Genomic DNA, 10,755 nt, shown 5'->3' with positions numbered 1-10,755 from the left:
TAAGAATGAATTATAAATACTATCTTCAGTTTTATATTTAAGATCATCTTAAGTACAGTCAAAGGGCTGTATTAGCATCTTAAGATATCAATTAAGACGCCTTAAAATAAGAACGGATTATAAATAAGAATTATCTAAATTGCAAACGTAACATAAAGAAAATTGTATTATTAGACAATTTTGAAAAGAGATTTATAATTGAAATTTATAATTGAATGATTCCAATAATAAACGTCAGATTAAGAAAGTTAAATTGGCCGGTATTAAATTGGATTTCTGTAAGGGAATTGTGATAGATGACTTTTTTCCGAGACTGTGGCTAATTTCTTCAAGATTAAAATCCAAATCCCTGCAAAATCTCATTACGTGAATTCAGTCGCTTTTGTTCCGAGCAATTTTTTTTGTGCAAGATCAAGAATCGATCGCCGACAGGCGGAGATAATCTCGAGATAGTGTGAAGCGACGAAAAACACACCTCGATTCGACATACTCGAAGTATGTCGAGGAAATCGCTTCGTCAATGGCGGACACCAGACCGCTCGTTGCAGTCGAGACGAGAAACAATCGATGCCGTGCACACGCACACGGACAAGCGCACAGGTGGGCATAATGTCACGTTTCTTTGTTTCAGGAGATTCTCGCGTCACTCGCGTGCCGTGCGTGCGCTGGGCGCGTTCGAAACGCGCGCTAACATCGCCGGCTGATCACGTGATACGTTTGCCGTATCGACCGCCGGCTCCGGCCGCTCTGATTGGTCCGGCTGAGCCACGTGACCGCGCGCAACGTCAGTTCGGACTACCGTCTGCTTGTGGTGTCACTGGTATCAGGTCTACACTTGTTAACGCACGTTCGACGGGGGAACAAAGGATCTCAGCGGAGAGAAAGACTACTCTCCGAGCCGCCTAGTTCGTCTACGTCGCGTCCGTCTTTTCTCGTCTCGCGTCGAGAGTTTGCCAGAATTGTCTTCGCTTATACTCGCGTCGCGTCGTGGTATCCTGGACGCGCTCGATCAGGATTCGCGCACAACGTCACAGTACCGAGAAGTGCGTTCGTGATACGGCGAGACAGGTGTTCTTGACAGCTTGCCGTCGCCGTAACGGCGTCGTCGGCGACCCGCGAAACGCGAGTTTCAGTGACGGTGTCATTGAGTACGTAGGGACGAGAAATCGTTGACTCTGTCTCGAAATCATCACGACTCTGGATAGATTCGCCGAGCGATAATAATTTCGCGATCTCCTCTTCGCGACTTTTCGCATCTCTAATTCTTTCTCTCTCGCACGCGGGAGACCTTCGGACTGAAGACTGCCGCGAATACTTACGTTTCCCTTTCACCGCGCCGCGAATTTCTAACAACACTTCGACTAAATTCGTGTCTCTCCCTTTCCCGTTCCACCCCCTCATCCATCGTCGGTCGTATTCCGCGGCCTGTGCTGCGCGGGCTTAGGACATGTACAGCATGAACTATATCGCCAAGATCATCAGCAATTTCCGTCTCTTCTACAACGAGATCAACGCCGCGACGCTCACCGGCGCGATCGATGTCATCGTCATCGAGCAACCGGACGGCTCCTTCACGTGCTCGCCCTTCCATGTCCGTTTCGGCAAACTCGGCGTACTCCGTTCCAGAGCGAAAGTGGTAAGTTCTCGCATTTGCGCCTATTATCGGCAATTTATCTCTGCGCAAATGAATACGATAATAAACGATCAGAGGCTGACCTTCGTTGCGTCGTTTGAAAAGAATTATTTATCAATTATATTGTATCAATTTTTGGGATAATTATTGAATTATGATTATAATGCTTATTGCAATATTATTTCTTATAATGAAATATTTTGTAAATATAATTTGCTGCATGTAACAATCTGTTGTTAAAAAATAATTTTGTTGTTTTTATTAAAATATTTTTATCACTTGTGTTTTTAAAACCGGATTTTTTAAAAGAAAATCTTACTTCGTTCTCGAAAATTTTTATTTTAATTTTATTAAAATAAGAAATAGATATATTAAAAAATTACATTTTTTATATGTAATTATTAAAACATATGATTATAATAGTTATTATAATATTATTTCTTATAATTAAATATTTTTTAAATGTAATTTACTGCATGTAATAATCTGTTATTAAAAAATAATTTTTTATTTTTATTAAAATATTTTTATACTTTTTAATAGACTGTTTTTTTAAAGAAAATTTTATTCTTGAAAAAATATTTTTATTTTTGTTACATTGAAATAAGAAATGAATATTGTATTAAAAAAATTATATTTTTTATATTTATAAAGATATATATGATTTGAAGGATTTGCAGCCTGCTGCGTATAATACTAGAAATGTTTTTACAGGTGGACATTGAGATAAATGGAGAACCCAGGGAAATTCATATGAAACTTGGAGATTCTGGCGAAGCATTTTTTGTTGAAGAAGTTAGCTCAAATGGATCTCCGACAGACACTGAAATCCCACCGCATTTGGCCTGTTCACCTATACCCGATAATTGTTTCCCACCGCCGAAATTTAATCTGTTGTCAGATTTGCCTCAGGAGCAGAGAGAGAAGATTCTCATAGACTCAGTTCTTTCCATAGAGCGAGAGAAATGGGAGCAGATGTCCGCCTTGCCACCTGATCAACGGGAGAAGTTTCTGATTGAACAATTCTCTGATCTTCCCGCGGAACATCGTGAGAAATGGCTTCAGATTGCTTCATTGACTGTAGAAGAACGAGATGAGATGTTCAAGGAAAGTTTCGGTACCATATCTCCAGAGCAGAAGCAGCAGATGATCAGGGAACAGTATTCCGCTTTGAAAACAGAGGACAAAGAGAGATTGTTTAAGGAGAATTTTCCTGAGCTTTCGATCGAACAGAGACAAAATTTCGAGAAAGCTTTATTGAGTGATTGGAAGGAGAAAGAGGAAAAATGGGAGGAGAAACACGACAAGAACGATGACGAAGAGATATTTGATATGGATGCTATCAGTAATGAGCAGCCGAAATCAATGATTTCTTGTCCGAAGTCTTTCGTGGCTGTTACTTCGTCCGAGAGAATTCGTAAGATAAGCGTGGTGAAAAATGATTTTAGGCCGATTACGGATGATCCTCAAAGCATTAATAAGGAAAAATCTAGTGACGAATCAAACTCTTCTTCGAGCAAGAAGAAGGAAGAGAATGTTGATGAGAATAAGAGTAACAATTCGACTAAGAGGAAACGTAAGAGGAAGAGTATTATGAAGAAGAAAGGCTCGCAGAGGAAAACAAGCAATGGCAATATCAGTCAGACAGAATTGAGTGAGACTGATGCAGTTTTTACCGAAGAGTCAATTAGCGAAACGGTAAGTGATATTATTTCAATGAGCATTGTATTTCTTACTGTTATATTTTAGCACACTTATTGATTGAAGATATTTAAGGGTCCTCCTCCAATGGCAGAGGAAGAAACTAATATCGTTGCGGAATCAGCGACATCCTCCCAGGACGTAATTGAAAAACGACCTGAAACTGATTTCCACTTCTTTAGTGACTCAGAAGTTACTAAGTATGTAATTTATATTTTTTAATTTATTTATTTATTATTAATACATTAATATATGTGTATTATATTAGTATATGTATATATGTTATATGTTATATTATATTACATTAATATATGTATATTAGATGTATTTATTAATATACTATGTTCAAATGTACTATGTTCATATGTAATATGTTCAAAAGAAATAAGGACTCCAGACCATGTTCGCCTGTTCAATCGGATACAGAATTTGAAGTACGTAAAATTACGCAAGAGAGTAATGAGAGAGAAGATGACAAGGGTCATCAGCAGAGTTGGAGATGGGGTGAATTGCCCAGTCCACCTCCAGAGCCGGCGCATATGTCGCATAGGAATTCGTTAAATTCTTTGGCAACTGCTAGTCAGCCAAATAGTTAGTACATGATTTCTATTTACAGTCAACATGTCAAACTACATATATACTGTTCATGATTAATATCTTATTGTACGGTTCTAAATGGAAAACGCTACTACTATCGATCGTTCATGTTTCGAGAAACTAATATGCCTGAGTCTGATACATACAATTATAACAAGTCAATGTAATGTCTTGTAAAATTCTTAATCTTTTTTTTCACGAAAAGAAACTAACTCGAATGCTTCATCACTAACTGTTCACTAACCATTCGCTTTTTTAATGGCACAGAAGATGCACAACGATCTATGCTCAGTGGCATGTTCTCCTTTATGAAGAAGACTTCTCGCGTAAGACACAATCCGGAATCGGAAGGAATTTATCTTAGCGATCTTAATGCCGACGAACTGGATCCCGAAGTTGCGGCTTTGTACTTTCCCTCCTCACATCGAGGCCCAACAATGATTAAAGGTATATGGTAAACTAGCTTTTGCTTTTGCATGTTAAATGCATGATGCGTCGAAACTAACATGTCAGTAAATGCTCTTCTAATTATCATATCATAGTCATTAAATAAAACGCATTTTTTAATTTTTTTAAATTCTTATTTTTTAGAAATAAATATTCTTGAAGTATTTAATATAAATATTTTCAATAATTTATAGGACTATCTTTTTGCTTTTTGAGAAAGAAAATAAAAGAATTGATTTTCAACTTTTTAGTATAACAAGTAAAGATAAATAACTAATAATTAATAAAGTTGTATGCTGTGTAAAGTTCAATTTTCATTGTTTACTCATTTGATTGTGTTTTATTTTGTGGTATTGTTCTTCTACATTTTACGTAAAAAAATATAATATATGTTTTATTATGTTTTATTATGTTAGATGGAAAAACGGTAGATGAAGAAGATACAGAATCAGGTAACGGACCGAGTTTACCTCAGAGCCCCAACAGTGTTGAGGGAGCTATCGGTGGACCAAAGTCTTTGGATAGCGACTTCGAGGAACCAAAGCATTCTATATTCGATAATAGCATAGAAATAAGTTTATCTCTATGCGGTGGTTTGGACAATGAAAATGGACCATCCAAGGAAGCTTTTAACGAAAATTTACTGCACTTTGAGGACGTTTGTACCGATCCAAAACTATATGAAAATCCGAATTTGGTCGTGAAAATCAACGGGAAATTCTACAATTGGACTACAGCTTGTCGGATAGTATTGACCTATGTTGTTTTCCAAAGACATTTACCGCAAAGTGTAATCGAAAATCTATATATGTCGTTGCCGGTACATGAAGATAAGAAACGACAGAGCAGCGATAAGTCCGAGAGTCGTAGTGGATACAGTTCATGGTTCTCTTGGAGGCGTTCCACGCAACCTTCTAAAAAATCGCAGGATACTCAAAGTAAGATTTCTTAAACTTTTGATTTTAAAAACTTCTTATCTTACAAATAGTTATACTTATTTTGATAAAATATGACTTCTCTTTATTACAGACGACGAAATTGCTGTGCAAACACCAGATCAATCTGTAGAAGTTAAGACTGTGACAAACGATGAATTACCTTCGGCTAATAGGTAAATCGAAGCTCTCGAGTTTCTGTATTTTTTTATATTTTATTTTTTACATTCTTTAATTCTATTACATGTTTTTCAGGGAAATAAAGACTGAGCAAAACACAGATTCGTCAAGCTCAACAGAGATAATGGAAATAATATCTTGTACAAGATTGCCACCTGCATCGAATGAAACTACACTTACAAAGACTGAAAAAACACGTGAGGGAGAAGGCGAAGGATATAGTGGCGGTGAGGATTCTGACAGTAATCACAACGAACCAGCGGGTGTTAAGATACCTGTGGAAAGAAGACCGTATTACGAGTCCACGGAAAAGTATCGTAAAACTCTGCGACTCTCGTCCGAACAGATAGTAAGTATTTTCATGTACTTTTCACAATTGCATAAAATATGAAAAAACGACTGAATTTTAATTTCTTTACAGGCTAGTCTTGATCTAAAGGACGGCGCTAACGAAGTAGTCTTTAGCGTAACCACTGCTTACCAGGGTACGAAACGTTGCAAATGCCATATCTACAAGTGGAAGTGGGACGATAAAATCGTTATTTCTGATATCGATGGCACCATTACGAAATCCGATGTGTTGGGTCACATCCTACCAATAGTAGGCAAGGATTGGGCTCAATCCGGGGTCGCTCAATTATTTACGAAGATAAAAAATAATGGCTACAAACTATTATATCTCTCAGCGAGAGCAATTGGCCAGGCTGGTGGAACTCGGGAATATCTGAGAAACTTGAGACAAGGGGATCTGACGCTGCCAGAAGGTCCGTTACTCTTGAATCCTACGAGTTTGATTCTGGCATTTCATCGCGAGGTGATAGAGAAGAAGCCAGAAGAATTCAAGATATCCTGTCTGAAAGATATTCAGGCGTTATTTCCTGAAGGATCTGAGCCATTTTACGCTGGATATGGAAATCGCATAAATGTATGAATAATAAATTCTATTTATCAATTAATTAATTGAAATGAGTAGTAAACTTTTTGTAAAAAATGTATTAATAAATGTACTATGTAGAAAACATTTTATACGTAGGATGTGTGGGCGTATCGAGCAGTAGGCATTCCTATAATGCGGATCTTTACCATAAACCATCGAGGAGAATTGAAGCACGAATTGACACAGACATTCCAATCTTCGTAAGTATTATGTCATATTATTATGTCGTTTATTAAACTAATATTTCTTTTCTGTGAAGAAATATATAATAGCAGAATAAAGATATTATATGTCTATTTCATTGTTGTACATGATAATAACTTAATCATTATTTTATTTTTTTATACTTTTAACGCATATAACATCTTCTTGTGTTTTATAGCATTTCTTCTTATTAATGCAATTCTTTAAATGCTATACTTTGTATTAAGCTTATGGCACGCGATACATTTTTTCTTGCTTGTGTTTTAAAAATTACTAGAACTGCACAAAAAAAATTACTAGAACGTAGAATTTCTAATAATTTCTAGTAATTTACTAAAATGCAAGCAATTCAACAGCAAAAAATGTCCTATGCCGTAAGTTAGTCTCGAGTAATGTAAGTGTCTAACTAATCTTAAAGTAGTATTATTTTCAGATGGGATATGCAACTAATAGTAGCTAATTACAATTTGTATATGGTACATTTAATATTATTGCTCTTAATTAATTTTTGTGTTTAATACTTACTAATTTTTATGTTTAATACTTACTGACGGCTTTTATGCTCAAAATTATTTCTTTTAAATATACTAATGATTTAAAATTGTTAATAAACGGGATGTCACCTTTCCTACTAAACTGTGAAAGGATTTGAGCAAAAATGAAGTTATTGGTTGAAAAAAAATAGAAATACAAATTTTCAGAGGGTGTTGATAGGTCGGATATTTCTGTGATTACAGTTATGCGCGTCAGTGCAATATCGTCAATGACGTGTTCCCGCCACAACCTATGCCAAACGTCTACTGATAGCACAACCATAAATTTTAATAATATTGATTAAATTAATTATATTGAAGTATTATATATTAATATGCCAATAGCATATCCGGCATTAATGCATTGTTGAATTATGTTTGAGATATTGCCATACATAATTACGCTACATTTTGTGATAATTGACATAGTACAAAATTAAAATATATTTTATATATGCTGTGAGTACACTGAGAACACACGAGTGATATAACAAACAATCAGGGAAACTCGTTTCCAATTATAAATATTTAAATTACATATGTTAAATATAACCATAATTTGCTTATATTTTGGAACATATTTGGTTGTGCGCGACAACTTCTATCTTCTTATGATTTATAGGGTAAGCACTTGTTTTGTACACATGCTTTTTTATCATCGCTTGATATGCTTTTATTTCTAGCCATCCTAACATCTCGTCATTGGGGATATTTTGATACATTTTCCACTTGTTTCGGGCAATAATGAGGAAGGGATTATTAATATAATTTGTCACTCATAACTGTTTTCAGATATTATCGTGAATGTATAAGTGAAGGAAATGTTCATCGTGTCTATCAAATTCATTTTATTTTTTTATTTGCTTATCGCTCATAATTTTTCAACCAAGCACTTCACGATCGCTCTCGCATAAATTGATTCTGCATTCAAACATTAATGATATTAATGATTCTTATAAAATAGTTATAACTTATAAACTGTATATAAATACGCTCTCATTATTTATATCAATTTTTTTTACAATTAATCATAACATTACGATTTTCATGTCCATGTGGTTTTTCTACTCGCAATTTATTATATGCTTATTATATGTTTCTCAATCTAAATTTCTTGTGTTGTATGAACTTTATATTCTAATCCAACTTATTTAATGTGTATGTGTGTATACATATACACACATATTGCTACAAATTTGTTTCATACATCAACAAATATATTAAAAAGATCGAGATTGATAAAATTCATTATATTTCTTTACTTCACGTGAATTCATTTTATGTAAACGAGTATTATAATATAGATGGCAATTAAACATTCATTTTTCAGCCATACTGTTGGCACAAGGATATGAACTTGTTTTATTGTGTGCTTTGCAATTTTTGTTTATTCTCTGATTACAGATATTCGAACATGAGTTTCATCGTTGACCAAGTATTTCCAGCACGGCGAGAAGACGCAACCGATGAATTTAGTAATTTTGCGTACTGGCGAGATCCGATACCTGAAGTACCGAAACTCGAGGAGCTTTATACTCAAGCTATAATTACCTAAGAAACTGTCTTTGTTCTATAACCGTCATTTGCTTGGACTACGAACGATGATTATCATATTAACTAACTTTTATACTTTGTGCGTTGATCGTAGTGACTTTGACTGGTGTGATTGTCTAATGTAATACATCAGGAAAAGTTAATGTGAGCATTTAATGCTTTTTTTCATATTGGATTTGTTATTTAAATATTAAATAATTTGTGAAAAGATCTAGAAGAGAGATCGCTTATATACATAATATATAAAATTCTAATATTTAATTTTTATATATACATGTACACGTTTGTATCATTTATATATAAAAATAGGTTAATGAGATCAAGTTTTATTATATATATATGATCTCTCCTCGAACAGTAAATTTTATCAAGATACACGCCAAAACATTCCAGCTTCGTTATATTAAGAAATAACGAAAGTTCTTTGCGTTAAATGATACCAAATACATTCTATAGTCTCAATCGAATTTAATCACACTAGCCAATGTACACAACGTGCCTAGAAACTAGACACTATAGCTGCGTGCTTTATGGTGTAATGAACTGCGAGTATATATTGTATCACACACTTCAGGAGTCTGCAATCTGTTCTAAATGACATTTTTTTGTTAGAGTGAGCGTAGAATATACTCTTTGGGAATTGTTAATTAAGAGTTTCTTAATCTTTGTCATCTAGCGCGAATCGTTTATGTATTTGTGGCTCCTGCTAGAGAACTTCGCTTGTTGCTACACACGTACAAGTTTTATACGAGCATATAATTGTCCGCGTATGTCAATTTTCTACATTGAAATGCGTTGGAATTTCTCTTAGTCTCTAATCGATAATAAGATATTCTTTTAGGACGTAAGAGTAGGCGCATCAGCAGGCGGATAATTAAGTGTTTACCGCTTACGTTCCCTATTTTTAGATAGTTATAATTTCAGAGAGTTATAATTTATTTTTGTATAAGATCTCGATTAAGTTAGCGTGCTGTGAAATTGCCATATCCTCAAAATGATATTATCATTTACATTGTGATATTCTGATCAAAGTAGAGATTATGAAATAGATAACGTGTATAAACGTGGATTTCTTTTGAAAATTTACGTTAAACTAGTATATATAAAGTACGAATCTATATTCTGTAATTTGTACATAATCTAATTTTATTTAATTATTCTCTTCTCTCAATCATGGTCCTTTAATCAAATACATTCTATCAACTTTTGCTCTTTCATATGTTATAAAATATTTTTAACGTATAGAAATTAAGTTATCATTGTTTTAATTTAGTTAACATCACGTAAAACTAATGCTGACGGATTCACTACTTGTCCTTCTTGAGTCATACAATTGAAGTAACAAAAGTACAACTGTATCCAACCAAAGAGGATAGAGTTATATTCACAATAGATTATATCTTTATTGCGCGATAATGCATTCATTATAAGACAGTGAGACAGGAAAATTGCAGAACAAAGCACGAATAATTAAAAAAATATTTTAATTTAGACAAATATGGCACAGAATGACAGAGGAATTTATGACAAAAAATAATACCGTATATATTTTGTATTGTTAATTTAGAACAGACTTTAATTTATATGTAATATGTAATGTTACACTGTAAATTTATAATTGTTTAATATTATTTTGTAGTATTTATCTATTTTGTTAAAAGCATTATTCTTGGTACAAATATATTTAGACAAAGTTTGTTTATAATTTCTTTATTACTTTTTACAATTTGTTTATAAGTCATGGGATAATTATTCTTCGTAATAATAAAAAGAATTTTTCATTTTCTAATAAGTAAAACTAGGATTGAACAAACTGGAAATAATTATAAGACACATCTTTCTATTGAATGATCTAATTTTTACAAATGGGGATAATGCATAAAAATTATTACGGAATAATATTAAAAATTTATGTTGCACAAGATGACATATATCTATTAAGTTTTATGTGTTAGTAATAGTATCACATTACCTGTAAGATGATCTCATCGTAATGCAACCTGTTTTTAGTTTACTTAATTCTTTTAGCAGTAT

The 10,755-nt window shown here is 33.8% G+C and overlaps 1 protein-coding gene across 1 annotated transcript; it reads left to right on the top strand.

Annotated features, from left to right (window-relative positions):
* Positions 1 to 1,447: 1,447 nt before the first annotated feature.
* Positions 1,448 to 8,722, top strand: LOC105622436 (phosphatidate phosphatase LPIN2). The gene is made up of 11 exons (XM_012203854.1): positions 1,448 to 1,636; positions 2,348 to 3,331; positions 3,401 to 3,534; positions 3,717 to 3,925; positions 4,199 to 4,378; positions 4,795 to 5,316; positions 5,408 to 5,489; positions 5,569 to 5,842; positions 5,915 to 6,418; positions 6,527 to 6,630; positions 8,572 to 8,722. The coding sequence occupies exons 1-11, from the start codon at positions 1,448 to 1,450 to the stop codon at positions 8,720 to 8,722; spliced, it is 3,333 nt and encodes a 1,110-aa protein (XP_012059244.1).
* The last annotated feature ends 2,033 nt before the right edge of the window (positions 8,723 to 10,755 follow it).

The sequence above is a fragment of the Atta cephalotes genome (genome assembly GCF_000143395.1).
Source record: "Atta cephalotes unplaced genomic scaffold scaffold00044, whole genome shotgun sequence".
NCBI lineage: Eukaryota > Metazoa > Arthropoda > Insecta > Hymenoptera > Formicidae > Atta > Atta cephalotes.
Note: the sequence above shows the minus strand (reverse complement) of the source record. Positions and strands in the feature narration are given on the sequence as shown.

Bases quoted from the DNA above. Each gene is read 5' to 3' on its own strand.
- LOC105622436 (XM_012203854.1), top strand. From the start codon at position 1,448: ATGTACAGCATGAACTATATCGCCAAGATCATCAGCAATTTCCGTCTC. The intron at 3,926-4,198 runs GTTAGTACATGA...TTAATGGCACAG, and splicing joins AACTGCTAGTCAGCCAAATA to AAGATGCACAACGATCTATG. The intron at 4,379-4,794 runs GTATATGGTAAA...TTATTATGTTAG, and splicing joins AGGCCCAACAATGATTAAAG to ATGGAAAAACGGTAGATGAA.